General features: G+C 42.7%; 1 protein-coding gene across 1 annotated transcript in view; it reads left to right on the top strand.

Annotated features, from left to right (window-relative positions):
* ENG (endoglin) overlaps positions 1 to 20011 on the top strand; it is a 34564-nt gene that overhangs the window by 3754 nt on the left and 10799 nt on the right. Inside the window, exons 2-6 of the mRNA XM_075835252.1 lie at positions 8160 to 8302; positions 14807 to 14950; positions 16432 to 16591; positions 18417 to 18582; positions 19106 to 19232. Coding sequence (XP_075691367.1) covers positions 8160 to 8302; positions 14807 to 14950; positions 16432 to 16591; positions 18417 to 18582; positions 19106 to 19232 — 740 coding nt within the window. The remainder of the gene's footprint in view (positions 1 to 8159; positions 8303 to 14806; positions 14951 to 16431; positions 16592 to 18416; positions 18583 to 19105; positions 19233 to 20011) is intronic.

Here is a 20011-nt window from a genome sequence, read left to right as displayed (position 1 = left end):
GCAAACATCTGCCCATTCATTTGAATGGGTTTGCCGACGTATTGTGCAGACGACCAGTAATTTACACGTCGTCGTTTGACAGCTGTCAAACGACGACGCGTAAAATGACTGCCTCGTCAAAGAAGTGCAGGACACTTCTTTGAAACGTAATTTGAGCCGTTCTTCATTGAACTCAATGAAGAACAGCTCAAATGTTCGACCATCAAAGACGCCTCGCAAAATGCGAGGAGCTGCTTTTACGTCTGAAACGACGCAGCTGTTTTCTCCAGGAAAGAGTCTGTAATTTCAGACGTAAAAGCCAGCTAGCGTGTGCACATACCCTTAGGGTATGTGCACACGATAGCTGCCTTTTACGTCTGAAATTACAGACTGTTTTCAGGAGAAAACAGCTCCGTAATTTCAGACGTAATTGCACGTCCTCGCATTTTGCGAGGCGTCATTGACGGCCGTAATTTAGAGCTGTTCTTCATTGAATTCAATGAAAAACGTCTCAAATTACGTCCAAAGAAGTGTCCTGCGCTTCTTTGACGAGGCAGTCATTTTACGTCAAACGACGACGCGTAAATTACAGGTCGTCGGCACAGTACGTCGGCAAACCCATTCAAATGAATGGGCAGATGTTTGCCGACGTATTGTAGCCGTATTTTCAGGCGTAAATCGAGGCATAATACGCCTCGTTTACGCCTGAAAATAGGTCGTGTGAACCCAGCCTCACAGTGAAACGTCTTTGAGAAGACCAACCAAAATTGGTAAAAAGTGGTCTTCAAGAGGGGTTGTCCTCTCAAATAAGAGAGCCAGTAGAAGGGATACAATCTAGTCTGGATCAGTTGTGGTCTTCTCAAAGAAGTGGTCTCTCTCAGTAGAAATACATATATAGGACATTTGCAACAGAAGTGCATGAGGACCAAGACAGTTGCACAACTGTTGAGCAACTTTTCACACTTTACATAAAAAAATAATGTAAAATAAGATTTGGTTCACATGTCTAGCCTGCATCTCAGATCATAAGTCATAGTCTGGCACTGTAGCAATTCTGTACCCAGTCGGGAGCCCTAACCGGCCTCATTCAGTCTTAGTTGGACAATCATGGCCTTGCCAAAATAAAGGTTCTTGATTTATTATTGTAAACATCATCTTCTTAATCATCTCTCCTTTCTTCCAGAAACAGCGCCACTCTTATACATGGGCTGTGGGTGGTATTGCAGTTCAGCCCCGTTGAAGTAAATGAAATACCAGACACAGCCCATGCACAAGAGTGGCGCTGTATCTGGAAGAAACCTGCATGCCTTATTAGTTTCATACAGCCCCTTTTACAAGTTGGTCTTTGAGTACTTATTTTGGGGACCCCAGGCATAAGACTGGGTACGCATGGTGTGGTCAAAATGATTTTTTTTGCTGCAACCGCATTTTGACAGCACCATGTGAAACCAACCTGATTAAACTTAAAGGGGTTCTCTGGGAGAATGTAGATTTGAATAACTGAGGACTAAAGGTCTATAGTTTTCTACATATGTATCCCAAATCCTGTATGCAGAACCTTTAGTTCTTAGTTATTTAAATTCAATCACCCGGGGGACCCCTTTAAGTTTTATTTTTGAACCCAAAATGAATTGAGAATATCCTGTTCTCTATTGGAGGAAAGGGAACAACTTCAAGGTCAAACCAGTTCCATCTGTGTTACAAGAGGTGAACCTGACATCATTTGACAGGGCTGGTTTTCCGCGGCTCTGCGACTGATAAATAACAGTGAGGAGAGGATATGGAGGAGGGAGCGACATGGTGGAGCCGACACCAGCTTTAATTCGGCTGTAATTAATCAAATCATGTCAATGTATGTTCTCTGAGCTCTCCAGCAGATGTGAGGAAGGAAGGCCGGCCACATTCAATCCAGTACATCCGAGCACAATGGAAAGTTGCATTTTGTGCATTGCGGATGCAATAATTGTAACCTTTAGTCATTTTTTACAATTTTTTTTTTTTTTCGGTGGAAGCGCTCTTTCGACAAATTACACTTTTTGAGTATATGAAACAATCACGGAATCAATAATATAATACAATGTAATGTAATATAGTATAATATAAAGTTTAACACGCCTATATCTTCCTGTGTGTCCTAACAATTTGGCGACAAGCTGTAAAGAGTTTACAGCCCCGAGAAACTTGTTCCAAGCGCCGCGTCTGTCCGTCTGCCTGGCTCCATCCTGTTAACATTTACTCGGAGTTGAAGTGCTCTTCCATCCTGTTTCTTGCTCAGCTCTGAGGATTGGGAGTTAGCGCTCGCAGCTCTGGAGCAGGCGGTCAGCGTTCACAGTTCCTGAGTTCCGCATAAGTGCTTGGTTGACTTCTACATCATAAAGACACAGACTCCTGTCTATAGAAAAATAATGCAGGATGATCTCGTCCAACCACAGCACAAATTCTTGCAGAATTTACTATGTAACCTATAGAATTTTACAGTGAAGCATGACCGGCCATTTCTCAAAATACTCTTAGAATCGGAATCCTACCTACTATAACCTCGCAGTTGAAGTTTTCCACCATTGGACTATGAACAGAATGCAGACTGCTGTTTACAGGAGCCTGTAGTCTACCTGTGGAGCAGAAGACACAGGCCGTCATAAAATTTCCTGTCTCTTCTGAGACAAGGGAGCCACTAGTGTAGGTTAACCAAAGTAGTGGAGAAAAACAAAATAAAAATGTCAGGAACTTTCTAAGTTAAAAATCCATAGTACTTATTTCTGTACGTATAGTTGTATCATCTTCCCCTCAAGCTACCCAGGTTTCTGACTGGTTTTCCTACAGAGCAATAGCACAATGCCGACCTCCGGAGTCACCTGTATATGTTTTTAGCTACATTCAGGTACTCTAAAATCTGGATCCTAACAGACCTCACTTGAGGTCATCCTTTGATTTCATGCACCACAGGCAGGGGCAGATTTGCCATTTCTGGGGCCCCAAGCAAGTTTTCTTGGGGCACTAATCAAGACTAATCAATGCCCCGTTAATGCCCCACACTATAAAAAATGCCTTCTTATTGCCCATCACAGTAATAATGACCCCACAGTTATAATGCCCCCTTAGTTCCACTTCACAGTAATGATGTCCCCTTAGTGCCCCCCTACGGTTCGAATGGCACTCTGTGTGCCGATGTTGGGTGCCTCCGCACGGCACCGCATTCTCCCTTTTAGGGGAGAATACCTCTGTAATACTTCATGCAATGTTTGGAGTGGGTTGTGAGCATTGCTCCACACAACTCCTTTCCAACTCCGCTATTTACAGGAGAGGGACAAAAATCCCCCATTCTAGTGATCGGTGGGGGTCCTGACAGTTGGATTCTCACCAATTTAAAAGTGAGCATGCTCAATTGTGTCCAGATCTCCCTTAGACCTGTCTATAGTGAGTTGCTAACATGCTTAGTCATCGCTCTATACAACTCCTTTCCACTACTATATACAGGAGGGGTGACAGGTATCCCACATTCTAGTGATCGTTGTTGGTCTCAGAAGTTGGACCACCACCGATCTAACAAGTGAGCATGCTCGGTTGTGCACCACTACGTTAATAGTGGAAAATCCCTTAAAGTCTGACATAAGAAGACGTACTGGCAGTCATTAATTGGTTAATGAAGATGTCTCTTTACGCCACAAATTTTAGCGTGAAGCCAATTTTGTACTAAACAATGAAAACCTTTAGAGGGAAAAGCCGTTTTCTCTACCGTGTGAAGTTGCAGGGTCACATGGATTCTTATATTATTTCTGCCCTTGTATTGCTTTCCTCAAGTTGAGTTTCGATACCTCAGACTAAGATCTCCATTCTTGGAGTTGTTTTGCTGATTGGTTCTTGGCTCTAGGAGACACTGAGACGCGTCATGACGTTGGGTCCTTTTGCATTATGGGGGGATGGGTGACTGTATTTATTTTTGCTCTTACAGAACTTCCCTTTTTTGCATTTTCCTCCCTATCTGATCCACCGAGCGCCTCTGTCCAGGCACCCGCCTGTGCGGCTTTATCTGATATGACATAATGTGGTGCCAGCTGGCCTGTCGGGTGACGCAGGGAACAGCACTGCAGGAGACTGGCCATGCCACTTTGAGGCCGGGCCACCAAGTATCACCCCTCACTTTGACAATGACAGTTGTGCTAGGGAAGTAAAAGTAAGTTTAGTAGGAAATTCTTTTTTATAGGGTTTACTAGAATGGACATGGGGCTTGCTGAGTCAGTGTAGGATGTCGCTTCATACAGAAAGTCTTATATACCGAGGAGCAGCAAGCAGGGAGGTTGTGTAAGGGGCCAGTCTGTTGCATCCAGATAAGGGTTGTTTTTTTGTGCTGACAGGAAGCAGTGCACAATAGTGACTACTCTGGTCTGTGACCCCAGACTGAGTTTGGATTTGAGCCCCAGTCATTAATTAAACCTCCTATTAATCCAGTGTAGAGCTTCCGTGCATCCATCCTCACCGGGAAGTTGCCCACACATCCAGAGGGCAGGATGCTATTTTTACTATACGTCTGACTGAAGAGCACGTGGTGACACACAGGGAAAATCCAGCGCCCTAACATTGTCCCCCCTGCTGCTGAGTGATACAGTAGGATTTTTCTGTCAGTCAGTGACTGTTCATAGAAAGCAAGGGAAACCTAGCCAGGCCACTGCCTGTTCGCACTATTGTAACACTAAATCACAATACAATGCAAATGTATCGCCAGTCCAACTTGGCGTTCAGCACCGCGGTATCTAATAAGATGTAGGGGTTGAGGAGGAGAGATGCGGGTGCAAAACACCAAAGCCGGATATATTTAGGGTCCTATTACGCGTCCCGACATGGGATGTGTAAACAATCACCGATCAACGAGACCGCTCATTGATCGGCGCTCGTTTGCTCCTTTCACAAGGAGCTATGTACGGGGACGAGCGCTCGTTACTACAATTTCTATAATGTTGGCAATAGTCGCCCCTGTTTACACAGGGAGAAGTGCAGCATAAACGATACAATCATCCGATGAACGAGCGTTTGCCCGATAATTCTAAAAAGGGCCTTTACTCTCTCTCTTTACCGTGGCCTTTGCTGGCGTGCTCTTCCCCTCTTCAGGCTCTCCTGACTGGCTGTGACGTACCGCTTCCAGGGACCAATTCAGTAATAAAATCTAGGGTGGGGGCGTGGAAAAGACACATTGCTACCACGCAGACACATATGTAGATCCAGATCAGATCCCAAAAGAAATACAAACCCCAGACCATACCCCTAAATACATACAGACCACCCCCAAATTAATTCAGACCGCCAAACCAGCCCCCCTAAATAAATTAGATCCCAGACCAAAACCCTAAATGAATTCAGATCCCAGACCAGACACCTAAATAAATGAAGAACTCAGGCCAGACGCCTAGATAAAATACAGACCCTGCCAGAGCCCCTTCATGTGGCTACCCAGCTGTTGGCAGCTGCAGATACTATTTTACACTAGTGGCATCAGGCTATCGTGGCCTTACTAGAACGTGGTACCAGCGTTTAAAACTCTGGTTAAAAGCCAGTCCCACTTGGTACCACCACACCTCTCTATAACTTGCATTACAGTACATTTCTTTAAGGGTATGGTCACACGCGTTTTACACCTCGAATTACGCCTGAAAAGACGGCTCCAATACGTCTGCAAACATCTGCCCATTGCTTGCAATGGTTCTTACGATGTTCCGTTCAGACGAGGTGTCATTTTACTCGTCGCTGTCAAAAGACGGCGCGTAAAAATACGCCCACGTCAAAGACGTGCATGTCACTTCTTGGGACATTTTTGGAGCCGTTTTCATTGACTCCATTGAGAAACAGCTCCAATAACGTCCGTAAAAGACCCCGCAAAAAAACGTGAGTACTTGCAATTACATCTGAAATTCAGGAGCTGTTTTCGCCTGAAAACAGCTCCGTAATTTCAGACGTATTTGGCGTTTGCGTGTGAACATACCCTAAAGGGTAACTAAACGTTCAACAAACTTCTGACATGTCATAATGACATGTCAGAAGTTTTGATTGGTGTGGCTCCGAGCACTGAGACCCCCACGATCACTAAAACGACTGGCAGAAGCACTCGTCTGAGCACTGAGCAGCTTTGTTTCTGTTCGGCTTTTTCTGGAAACCGATGTAGCAGTGTACGTGCTCAATAGAAAGTCTGTGAGTCCGTACTCCGCTACATCGGCTTTCAGGAAAAAGCTGAACAGAAATTAAGCACACAAGCGCTTCTGCCAGTCGTTTTAGCGATTGGTGGGGGTCTCAGTGTTTGGACCCTACCCAATCAAAACTTCTGATATGTCACTATGACATGTCAGAAGTTTGTTTAGTTACCCTTTAATCCGACATTTTGCAGAACAGAAAATCTAATAGTCCAGCACTCAGTACAGCAAGATATTATGGAATCTTACTCTACTAGCAAGCGATAGTAACATGCACTATATGGACAAAGGTATTGGGACAACCTCTTAATCATTGAATACAGCTGTTTCATTTAGTCCCATTTCCACAGGCAGGGGCAGATTTGGCATTTCTGGGGCCCCAAGCAAAATTATGTCTTGGGGCACTAATTAAGACTAATCAATGCCCCCTTAGTGCCTCACACAGTAATAATGCCTCCTTAGTGCCCATCACAGTATTAATGTCCCCTTAGTGCCCCATCACAGCAATTATGCCCCCTTAGTGTCCTCTTCAAAGTAATGAATCCCCCATAGTGCCGTTACACAGTAGTGATGCCCCATTAGTTTACCCTAACACAGTAGTGATGCCCTCTTAGTAGCCCCTACAAAGTAATGATTCCCTATTAGTGCCCCTTACACAGTGATGCTCCTTAGTGGGCCCCAAAAAGTAGTGATGCTGTGCTTGTGTAACCCACACAGTAGTGTTGCCGTGTTCGTGCCCCCCACACAGTACTGACGCCCCCTTAGCTTTAGGCCTTATTCACATGAGCGTATTTCACGTCCGTGTTACGCACGTTAAAAATACGCACGTCACACGGACCTATGCAATTCAATGGGGCCATTCAGACATTCAGTGTTTTTCACGCAGTGTGTGTCTGCTGCGTGAAACTCACTGCATGTCCTATACTTGGTTTTTTTGCGCATCACGCACCCATTGAAGTCAATGGGTGCGTAAAAATCACGGACAACACACGGACGCACATCCGTGTGCCATGCGTTTTTCACGCAACAGTTGCTAAAGAAATTATGAGAAAAATAAAACCACCTCCTTCAGTTTATTTTGCTGACGTAAAAAACGAGTGACATACAGATGACATTCGCGCGTAAATAACGCAAACACGGATATCACACGGAACTGCAACGCAGGAAAAACGCTTCATTTTTTACGAGCGCAAAACAGACACGTTCATGTGAATAAGGCCTGAGTGCCTCGCCACACATAAATAGTGCCCCTTAACATAATAAAAGCCTAGTTTCAGCATCCCATTCTTCAGGCCTTTACCGGCCCGTGCAGTCGGCGGCTCAGTGCAGGCTGGCGTGATAATTTCATTACAACAGTCTGCACTGAGGTCAGGGGTCAGTAAATGAATGGTGGAGCAGGGAGCTGACGGCTCCCTGCTCCACCATTTTATTTAAGTGTATCTGTGTCCCGAGGAAGCACATACAATTAAAAGTTGGTATCTGCATCCTGGGGACGCAGATACAGTTCAAACTGGGGCAGGGTGGCTTGGGACTCCTAGCAGCGGCCATTACGCCACTGTCCGGAAAAGTTGAAAGTTGTGGCACTCTCAGGTGGTCCCTATTGGGAATTGCATTGGTTGCTTGGTGGTAAAGACCTCCACTGGCCACAGGTGTATAAAGTCCAGCACCTCGCCATGCAGTCGCCTTTACTAATATTTGTGAAAGGATGAATAGTTGTAAAGCGATCACTGAATTAGTGTGTGGTCCTGTAATAGGACGTCACCATTGTAACAAGTCAGTTTGTGAAATTTCTTGCCTTACCCTTAATATATATTTTCCTGTGACTATACAATAATCCAGAATATCTGATAATTTAACAGGTTCCACTGATGTCAGGATTATATTGCATGCTATAGGGTATATAGACATGTGGCCTCATACACTGTATTTCTAGTATTCTGATTTCTGTCTTATCTTGAGAGTTGTCATGATGTGGTTTTTCTCGCAATGTTTTTATTCCAGATCCGGTTCAACTTTGTGAGTTAGAAAAATATCATAGCGAGAAACCTGTGGCCGAACATTCCCTAACCACGAAGGGCTGCATAGCGAAGTTTTCAAGCCAAGAAGTTTATGTGCTAAATGTTCATTTTTCAAGCACAGATGCTGTGAGTATTCTCAGTATTGTGTGTGTTTTTTACCAAAGAAATGTCAATGTTACATACCAGTAATATATTATTGTTATCAGAGTTAGGCCGGGTTTATATGAGCGTGTGCGTTTTGCGCACGCAAAAAATGTGGCGTTTTGCGTGCGCAAAAGGCACTTAACAGCTCCGTGTGTCAGCCCCGTATCATGCGTGGCTGCGTGCTTTTCGCGCAGCCGCCATCGTTATGACACTTCGTTTGGATGTTTGTAAACAGAACAGCATGTGGTGCTTTTCTGTTTACATTCGCAGTTTGACAGCTGTTGCACGAATCACGCTCGTCCCACGGAAGTGCTTCCGTGTGGCATGCGTGATTTTCACGCACCCATTGACTTCAATGGGTGCGTGATGAGCGAAAAACGCTGAAATATAGGACCTGTCGTGAGTTTTACGCAGCGGGCTCACGCTGCGCAAAAATCACTGACAGTCTGCACTGCCCCATAGACCAATATAGGTCCGTACGACACGCGTGAAAATCATGCGCGTTGCACGGACGTATTACACGCTCGTGTAAATGAGCCCTTATAAATATTGAGTTCCACTGATCCCACAAGTGTTCCTGATGGTAAAGTTCCGAGTTTCTTTGGAAATCACTAGTATCTCATTTATCTGAGCTTCTGGCATTCTTAGTATGCAGCATCTGAGGTTCCGCTTATGGGGGCATACGTGTGATAGGCACTCTTGGTGGGGCCATCTGTGACACAGGCACTTATAGGAGTTTCTATGGCTGGCCCACACTGGAATAGGACATCTGTGGCTGCCACACAATGTTACAGAATATCTGTGGGATATATTTCTGGAAACTTTGGGGGCCAATACATAGGATCATGTGAAAAATTGTAACGTACCACATAAGAGCTGTGCTCTGTGCCTCTCATAACTTTTTGTACCTATTTTTGCTTTAAGTGGGTGACGTTATGGTTAAAGTGCATGTGTCATCTTGCAGAAACAGCGCCACACCTGTCCATGGGTGGTGTCTGGTATTGCAACTCAGCTCTATTAAAGTGAATGGGGCTGAGCTTCAATACCATACACAACCTGTGGACAGATGTGACACTGTTTTTGGAAGAAAGCAGTCATGTTTTTCATATCCTATACAACCCCTTTAAGTATATGGCTGTGGTATGCTAGTTAAAATAAATTTTAGCTGAGAACACCTTTTGGGAATTTTTATCTTAATGAGTAGTAAAAAATAAACTTCTTTAATTGCTAAATGGAGATATTATTTGTGCACTGTATAGTAGTACTCTTTTTGTGTAGTGTACGGTAGTACTATTTGTGCACTGTATGGTGGTAATATTTGTGCACTGTATGGTGGTAATATTTGTGCACTGTATGGTGGTAATATTTGTGTACTGTATGGTAGAACTCTTTGTGCACTGTATGGTAGTACTATTTGTGCACTGTATGGTGGTAATATTTGTGTACTGTATGGAGATACTATTTGTGTACTGTATGGTGGTAATATTTGTGCACTGTACGGTAGCACTATTTGTGCACTGTATGGTGGTAATATTTGTGTACTGTATGGTAGAACTCTTTGTGCACTGTATGGTAGTACTATTTGTGCACTGTATGGTGGTAATATTTGTGTACTGTATGGTAATACTATTTGTGTACTGTATGGTGGTAATATTTGTGCACTGTATGGTAATACTATTTGTGCACTGTATGGTGGTAATATTTGTGCACTGTATGGTAGTAATCTTTGTGTACAGTATGGTAGTACTACTTGTGCACTGTATGTTTGTAATTGTGTACTGTATGTTGGTAATATTTGTGCACTGTATAGTAGTACTATTTGTGTACTGTATGGTGGTAATATTTGTGCACTGTATGGTAGTACTATTTGTGCACTGTATGGTGGTAATATTTGTGTACTGTATGGTAGTACTATTTGTGCACTGTACAGTAGTACGATTTGTGTACTGTATGGTAGTACTATTTGTGTACTCTATGGTGGTAATATTTGTTGTAACGTCCACCGGGAAAGTGGACCCATTGGGCTACTCTACCGCAACGGAATAGCAGCTGGCCAAACTAATATAGTCAATGAGCAACGGTACCTTGATGACAGGCTGGTGTCGGATTACTGGAAGCTGGTCTATGCCGGATTATCGGAAGCTGGCTTGTGCTGGATTATTGGAAGCTGAGCTGTTCAGGGACACCGGACACGGATACTGGACTCGTCATGGACACCAGAGAGAGATACTGTACTTGTCACGGACAGTGGACTCCTCATGGACATTGGACACGGATACTGGACTTGTCACGGACATTGGACTCATCACGGACATTGGACACGGATACTGGACTCGACACGGAAAATGAACTCGTCACGGACACTGGACGCGTCACGGACACTGGACTCGTCACGGACACTGCACTCGTCACGGACACTGGACTCGTCACGGACAATGGACTCGTCACGGACACTGGACTCGTCACGGACACTGGACTCGTCACGGGCACCAGACACGGATACCGGACTCAACACGGACACTGGACACGTATACTGGACAGGATAGTCAAGGACACAGGTCTGAGGGAACTGCAAACGGGACTTTCACAGACTAATTCTGGGTTAGAACTAACATCGCTCAGGCACTGAGGAAGTGGGCAGAGTTCCTTAAATGGTTCCGGATGTGCTGGGATAGGCTGGGGGCAATATTCCTGGTGTGCACGCTGGCCCTTTAAGGGCTAAGACGAGCGTGCGCGCACTTCCTACGTGCATCGGCTGGGAGAGGAGGAGAGAGCAGAGCGCACCGGTGTTCCTGTGCAGGGAGATGCCGGCGACAAGGATAAGAAAACTGGCGGCCACTGGGGTGAGTAAAGTTTGTGTACTGTATGGTGGTTTTATTTGTGTACTGTATGGATGTACTATTTGTACACTGTATGGTAGTACAATTTGAGCATTGTATGGTAGTACAATTTGAGCACTGTATGGTAGCACTATTTGTGTGCTATATGGTGGTAATATTTGTTTACTCTCTAACAGTACTATTTGTGCACCGTATAGTAGTATTTTTTTGTGCACTTTATGGTGGTACTAATTGTGTACTGTATGGCAGTATTATTTGTGTGCTGTGGAGGTACTATTTGTGTACTGTATAGTCGTACTATTTATGTACTGTATGTTAGTACTATTTGTGCACCGTATAGTAGTACTATTTGTGTACTGTATGTTAGTACTATTTGTGCACTGTATGGTAGTACTATTTGTGCACCGTATAGTAGTACTATTTGTGTACTGTATGTTAGTACTATTAGTGAACTGTATTGTAGTACTATTTGTGCACTGTATGGTGGTACTATTTGTGTACTGTAATTTAGTTTTATTTGTGCACTGAATGGGGTACTATATGTGCACAGTGTGCTGATATTATTAGGGCACTGTGTGACAGTATTGGTCTTTACATAGTGGTATAATTGGGGTACAAAATGGAGGTATTATTTGGGTACTATATGTTGATTTAATTTAGGCAGTGCAGTGGTATTGTCACTGAATGGGGGTATTAAATTTAATCTATCTACGTTAATAGGGGTGTTTTTGCTTTATTTCAAAATCCTTCATCTGAACCAGTCATATAATTCCTGCACAGCAACAGAGCTCATTCTTGCTTATTAGATATTTTTAGGACCTGTTTCCCAACTATCCCTTTCTGTTGTTTACATGGGGTCTACAAGGTATATAGTGCACAGCGTATACTGTATTGGGTGAGGGAAAGAGGCCATTCTTGGCTCAGAGAAGAATTACTGGAAATGCAGCTTACAGTCTTAATTCAGTTCAGGGGAAACAATGTCTGAAAATTCACTGGATAAAATTAGAAAATGAGTCGAATCACCAGGCGGCATCATTAAGGGCGACACGATGTCGTTACGGGATGCAAATCTCTGCTTCATTCTAGTGACAAAACTCCCTCCTTTGTATATGGTTAGAAAGTCCCCGGACCCTTTGCTTCACGGAGTTAAGGAAAAATAAGAATTCTTAGATTTTTTTTATTTTTTTTTTTACAAATGTAACTTTCATTAAACTTGTGTACCAAGCTGTTCACTTTCACATTTTGTAATGTTAAGTGAAAACAAATGTTTTGGCTGCAAAATAGGAGGCCTAAATCAGGAAAGATTTGAAGAACAAAAGCCATTTGTATTTATTTATTTTTAAAATAAAATTTGCTGTACAGAGATTGCACGTGCATAGAGGCTCGCAATCCCATTTCCCTATCTGAGGCACATACACTCTAAGGCCAGGATCACACACGCCGTTTTGATGCAGTTTTTGGCTCCGTTTTTTATCCAAACACAGGAGTGGACTCAAAAGAAGAAAATGCTTAAGTGTTTAAGACATTTTTCATTGGTACCATTTTGGGGTATGTACGACTTTTTGATCGCTTTTTAATTCGTTTTTTTTTCGTGAGGCAGGATAAACAAAATGCAGACATTCTATCATTGTTTTTTATTATGTATATTTTTTATAGTGTTGAACGCTGGGGAAATATATAACATAATCATTTTATAGTTCAGGTCATTACAGAAGTGGCAATACCTATTATGTTTACTTTTTTTATATATATTTTATATATATTTTTTTGCATAATAAAGCTTTTTGCATTTATTTAATTTTTTTTAGAAATAGTTTTATACATTTTATTTTACTTTTTTGGAACTTTTTTTTTTGTCCCTCTAGGGTACTAGACTATGCGATTATTTGGCCGCTGACATAATACTCTGCATTGCTTCCGGATTGTAGTGTATTAAATGCCTCGTCCGACGCCAAGTTTGATGGACCTGTGGGTGACGTCACGCTGTGTGTCTGCAGTGAAAGAAGCTGGGTGGGAACGATGAGAAGTGCATGACGCTGATTTGTCAGCGTCATACACTTCTATTCATAACGCCCAGTTGGTAAAAACACAATACACGCCAAGTTGGTAAAATGAGAAAACACGCCCAGTTGTCCATTGAAAAGCTCATTTGCATAAATCTAAAATTGCTCATAACTTGGGCAAAAATTATCGTTTTTGAAAAAAAATAACTTTGCTGTTATCTACATTGCAGCGCCGATCACATTCAATAGGAGATAGGGATTTTATAATCTGGTGACAGAGCCTCTTTAAATCAATCTATAAGTAGTATGCACTTAGCTCCTAAGCTCCCCCTAGTGGTGGCTGTAGGTGGACATCATTTTATTAAAGTATCCACCTCCCAGTATTAGGTTTACACTAATTTCCAGCCTCTAGATTTAAGATGTAAGAAGTATGTTTAACATCCTAAAACAAATTTCACTTTGTTGAATAAAGCAAAGACTTCCATGAATATACTGTATCACTTGTACACAGATGGAGTGTCAGAAACAGGGTAAGGACGCAGGAAGCAGCGGATATAACCACAGATGGACAGGAGGATGTAGGAATAGATACAGTGTACAGGGGCTCTTTACCATCCATTCCAATTTACGGGACTTAAATTACTTTCAATGACAATAATTCCATTTCAGTGACCACAAAGCTCCACTATAAATGTCAACAGAAATTTTTCCCTGTCTTCTAAGGTTGAAAAATCACTGATACATGGAAATGATGTGTCGATATGACACAGAGCTGCTAACAAAGAGGATGGCCAACTTGTAACACCACATTTCACCTGTAGTGGCTGCTGCAGAGGAAATTTCATAGAAGACAAGGGGCTGTCTTAATAAAGACAACCCCTTTAAGAAGGACATAGAGTATTCTGACTCTATATGAGCTTCTGTCACATGACAGTCTTGTGACTATAATGTCATGCAGTCAATATGTGGCCCTAGCCTTAAGCTAGATCTAGAAGAGTATTTGTATCACAACATGGGTCAAGGTTGAAACGCCTTGTTGCATGATACTGCGTCCCATAAGATTGGACTCAGTTGCACAACGGATGTGACTAAGTGAATTAGTCCATGACATGGCAGCCATGGCAGGTGCAACTTCACATTGTAGCAACACTGACATCCCGTGGCCGACCTTACGTTAGATATTGCCCTGTACAGTACCCTTTGATGGATGCCCCCATATGGTGTACTGTCATCAGTGTACAAATAACCATATAGCGCCTAATTATAAGTTTATAACATATGGTGCCCAAATAATAATAGTGTCATACATTTGACAAATAATACTTCCATATAGTTGAATATTGTATACAGTGCTGCCACCAACATACACTGCAAAAATAATATACAATGTAAGTAAATACCGCCATACAGTGCTCAAATAATACCAACATACAGTGATGAAATACCAGCTCCATACGTAAAGTGCTATACAATGTCTATATAATAACACCAATAAATGTTGCTATTGGTTGTGGTTGCGAGCCTCCAGTGCCAGGCCATCAGATGGGCGTCCTTTCAGTAGGGTTGGCTGTTGCTCCATAAGATGTCTACTAATGCATCAATTATCCAGTATCCGTTGAATTCATTTCTAAATTTTCTTACAGAATTTTAATTTCCTGCCACTGGAGATCTCCAGAAATAGTATGAACCAGGAGATGTCCGAGAAGCCTCCTGTGCTTATCATAAATGCAAACAATACATTTATAACTCTCTCTGGCAGTGCCATCAGCCTACCAGTCATTCTGATTGTAAGTATAACCCTCTTCTCACAATGCTGTCATTGGAAGACGAGATCATCTATCATCTCAGGACTATCTATCTATCTATCTATCTATCTATCTATCTATCTATCTATCTATCTATCTATCTATCTATCTATCTATCTATCTATCTATCTATCATCTCAGAACTATCTATCTATCTATCTATCTATCTATCTATCTATCTATCTATCTATCTATCTATCTATCTATCTATCTATCTATCTATCTATCTATCTATCTATCTATCTATCTATCATCTCAGAACTATCTATCTATCTATCTATCTATCATCTCAGAACTATCTATCTATCTATCTATCTATCTATCTATCTATCTATCTATCTATCTATCTATCTATCTATCTATCTATCTATCTATCTATCTATCTATCATCTCAGAACTATCTATCTATCTATCTATCTATCTTTCTATCTATCTATCTATCTATCTATCTATCTATCTATCTATCTATCTATCTATCTATCTATCTATCTATCTATCTATCTATCTATCTATCTATCATCTCAGAACTATCTATCTATCTATCTATCTATCTATCTATCTATCTATCTATCTATCTATCTATCTATCTATCTATCTATCTATCTATCTATCTATCTATCTATCTATCTATCTATCTATCTATCATCTCAGAACTATCTATCTGCACCTTTATTAATTGACAGCAAGCTGAAAATTTAGAAACAGTGAGGAACTGAAAAACAAATATTAGAAAGCTAGACAATGTTTTATCATAAAATACAAAGGTCTGCCTACAGTCCTATGTAAAACCAATGACATTGTGACAATAACTGAAAAACGCAGAATAACTACATTGTACAAACTCAAATCAGCTACATCTGCTTCTGATTTGTATTGGTCTATGTCAGGGCTTCTCAGTCTTTTTCTACTGGGGCCTCACCAGTCAGAACATGATGATGCCTCGTCGTCACCACCCATGGTCGATGTCCATGTCAAAATTAAAAATATTGCTTAATTTACTTTTAATTTGTCTCCTGACCCCAGTATAACATTAAAATAGTCAATCATTGTTGGTAAATCAGAAATTGTGATTAATAGTTCGTTATATTGTATCTCTTAGGCCTCATGCACAAGGCCGTGCCCTTAATCACGGGCCGCGATTGTGGGCACGGCCTGCCGCCGACCGCCGTGGACAGCCGCCCGCATTTTCGGTCCGTGCTCTCATACAAAGTATGGGAGCACGGCCCGTAAAAAGCAAAAGATAGGACATGTCCTATCTTTTGCAGTACACTTCTACGGCACGGACACCCATCCGTAGCGATACGGAAAGGTGTCCGCGGTCAATAGAACTGAATGGGTCCACAATTACGGAGAATTTTTACGGTCGTGTACATGGGGCCTTATGCTTTTGTTGCATTGCATCTATTCTTTATTTATTATAGAGCTATCGAATAATTGTATCTATATTTGCTTCTTCATGTCAGTTTTCCAAACTTGTGCTCCATTCAGAACACAATGTTTCACGTGATGATCTGCCAGTCAATAGCGAGGAGCTTCTTCAATGGACAAAGAATTATTACTCAGAAGTGACCTTCTTTGCTGAACTTCAAAATCCAAAGAAAATTTATCTGGATATGAGGAAGGGTGAGCAGTAATATCTTGTTAAGTAGATCAGATAATGACAAGCAGAAAACCTTTATGCAAATATAATGTATGTAAACCTGTCTTATAGGGACCCTTATCCATACCTCCCAACCATTCCGGATCCAGCGGGACAGTCCCGGTTACCGGGCGGTGTCCCACTGTCCCGGCAGCTGGTGGCATGTCCAGTATAGATTGTATCTGCATCCTCAGGATGCAGACACAGTTGAATCCAATGGTGGAGCAGGGAGCCGTCATGTCCCTGCTTTACCATTCAGGCCCCATGCACACGACCGCATATTTCATCCGTAATTACGGACTGTAATTATGGACCCATTCATTTCTATTGGCCATGGACACCTTTCCGTATTTTTACTGATGGGTGTCCGTGCTGAAAAAATTATAGGACCTGTCCTATTCTTGTCCGTAATTATGGCACGGTCTTCCCATAGAAGCCTATGGGTGCTTTCGGAAAAACAGACGGCTATGGATGTGCATCCGTAAACGTCCGTATTTATGGAGGCGGTGCTATGCAACATGTTGATGACATAATTTGCACCGCCCTCTTTTTTTTTTACGGATCCGTATATACGGTTTAAATACGGATGCACTACGGACCGCATTTGCAGATACCGTTCCGTATATAGGTATAACTCACAGATGACTACGGATCCGTATTTACGAACAGTATTTACGAATAGATGAAAATATGGTCGTGTGCATGGGGCCTTACTACGTAACGCCGGCCATGAGAGGTTCAGCACAGTCAGGCGCGATGCAGTGACGTTATCGCGCCTGTCTGCGCCGATCCACACACAATGCATAGATCAGAGGAGTAGAGGGATCTCCTCCACCCGTCGTGGGAACGGGGTTAGGTGAGTATTTATATTTTTACCCTTTTTTTAGGCACTATGGGGGCATTATATTGGGTGGGGGGGCCAGCTATGGGGACATTATACTGTGTGGGGCAGCTATTGGGGAATTATACTGTCCGGGGACAGCTATGGGGCATTATACTGTGTGGGAGGCTGCTATGGAGGAATTATATTGTGTTGCTGCCATACACAAACATCACAGAATCATACAGTGCATAGTAAATATTACACTTAGGCATCATGCACACAACCGTTTCCTTTTTGTGGACCTGCAAAACACACATCTTGATGGCTTCCGTGTGATGTCCATTTTTTTTTTGCGGATCCATACACTAGAATGGGCAAGACGAACCGCAGATTCGCCAAGAATAGGACGTGTTCTATAATTTGCGGAACGGATGCACGGGTATGCAAAAAAAATGGATGTGCTTTCCGCATTTTGTGTATACGTTTCACGCGTGTCGTACGCACCTATATTACTCTATGGGGCAGTGCAGACAGTCCGTGGGTGTTGCGCAGCGCGAGTGCGCTGCGTAAAACTCACGCCATGTTCTATATTTCAGCGTTTTTCGCGCATCACGCACCCATTGAAGTCAATGGGTGCGTGAAAACCACGCAGGTCGCACGGAAGCACTTCCGTGCGAACTGCGTGATTCGCGCAACAGCTGTCAAACTCTGAATGTAAACAGAAAAGCACCACGTGCTTTTCTGTTTACAAACATTCAAACGGAGTGTCATAATGATGGCGGCTGCGCGAAAATCACGCAGCCGCGCATCATACACTGATGACACACGCAGCTGTTAAGTGCATTTTGCGCACGCAAAACGCTGCGTTTTTTGCATGCGCAAAACGCACACGCTCGTGTAAATCAGGCCTCGGGGTTCAATCTGTTGACGGAAGACATTCGCTTCTCAGTTTTCTTTCCGTCATTTTATGGTTTATTTCTTCGTAGATAAAACTGGACCAGAGACGTGCGTACTGCAGGATAACTTTCGAGCTACAAACTTTCTCCAAGCAAAATATGATATTGTGGACATAGAGACGTGTGCTGTCCAGAGCCCAGAACCGTTAAGAAATGCCTACATCGTACATGTCACTCATCAACACCCTAACCCAAGGTACGCTGCAAGGACTTCTGGGAGATACCACTTTTAAAACTGTATTAGATACGGCTTATTTAACCCCTTATTCACATATTTATACTGAGCTTACACCGAGCTACTCCCATGTGTATTGTGTGCCTGGCTCTGCAACCATCACTTCTTCATGGGCAGGTTTGGACACAGGTACTGATTAGCTGGTATTGAAAGTTTTTTAGGTATGGGTACAAGAAACTTGACTTAAAGGGCCAATCCTTTTGTTAGAAGGCAACCCTTGTGGGGGGAAACCAGCAGCAAGTGTTAAATTCTGCTGTAGCGCCACCACAGGGAAAATGAAGCATTGCACAGTGACCATTGATATCAACAATGTCGAGTCCTCCAGAGTGAGATTGAAGAGGTATTTCCTATCTGACGTTACAAGCATACATTAAACTATAAGATTGCATTTATTTTATCTATAAAGTTGCTTCTTTTTTTAAAATATTTTTGATGCATTGGAGCAATAATGTGAAATAAATATTTATTTCTTGTTTCTTTGCAGTGACAAAGTAATAGATATTAATGTGACCTCTAGCCATGATTCATGTTACAAACCACCCTTGGTGTTGCTGAAGAGCGAGACAGGCAACAACTGGAACATTCATAGCACGCAGGACATTCAAATAGTGGTAAGCTGAAAAGAAGACTTCCCCTTTAAGGTTCATGCACATAGGGGCATTACGACTCTGTACAACTTCCGAGTTATATTAAGCTTTTTTACTGCACATATAGCAAACTATGGAACCCTACTATACCTCTGTATGCCCCCCATTGCAGACTGAGGCATAAGGAGCTTTTCTGTCGGATTCATATAACTCCCTTGGACGCTGTATTATACCTTTGTATTATACCTTTGTAATAGAGTTCTATACAGAGACACCATATGACCCCATAAAAAAATCGTAGGCCTAAGTCACAATTTGGCTTTCCTTATTCATCATGGCCATTTGAAGCAACGTCTTGCCTAATAACTAGTGCAGGGCTGAGGTTGTACACAAGGTGTCGAGGGCACACAGGGCATGTGCCCAGGGACATCCACTACCTTAGAGACCTACATTCTTAGGCCCCATGCACACAACCGTAGATTTTGTGCGTAATTACAGACCCATTCATTTCTATGTCCGACGGACACCTTCCCGTATATTTATGGGAAGGTGTCCGTGCCGTCGAAAGGCTCCGTAAAAAATAGGACATATACGCCCATAGTTTATAAGGGAGCATGGCCCGCAAATGTGGATGGCTGTCCACGGCCGTTAGCTGTGCATGTAATCACGGACAGTGATTAGGGGCACGGTTGTGTGCAGGGGACCTTAGGCCAGTTCTTCTGATCCAGTTGTTCAAATCCCACGAGAACCGCTTGTCTGGAAGATGCAGGAGAGATTTCAGCTCCCTTCCCTGACATTCACCT

This window comes from Rhinoderma darwinii, chromosome 8 (assembly GCF_050947455.1).
Source record: "Rhinoderma darwinii isolate aRhiDar2 chromosome 8, aRhiDar2.hap1, whole genome shotgun sequence".
Classification (NCBI taxonomy): domain Eukaryota; kingdom Metazoa; phylum Chordata; class Amphibia; order Anura; family Rhinodermatidae; genus Rhinoderma; species Rhinoderma darwinii.
Note: the sequence above shows the minus strand (reverse complement) of the source record. Positions and strands in the feature narration are given on the sequence as shown.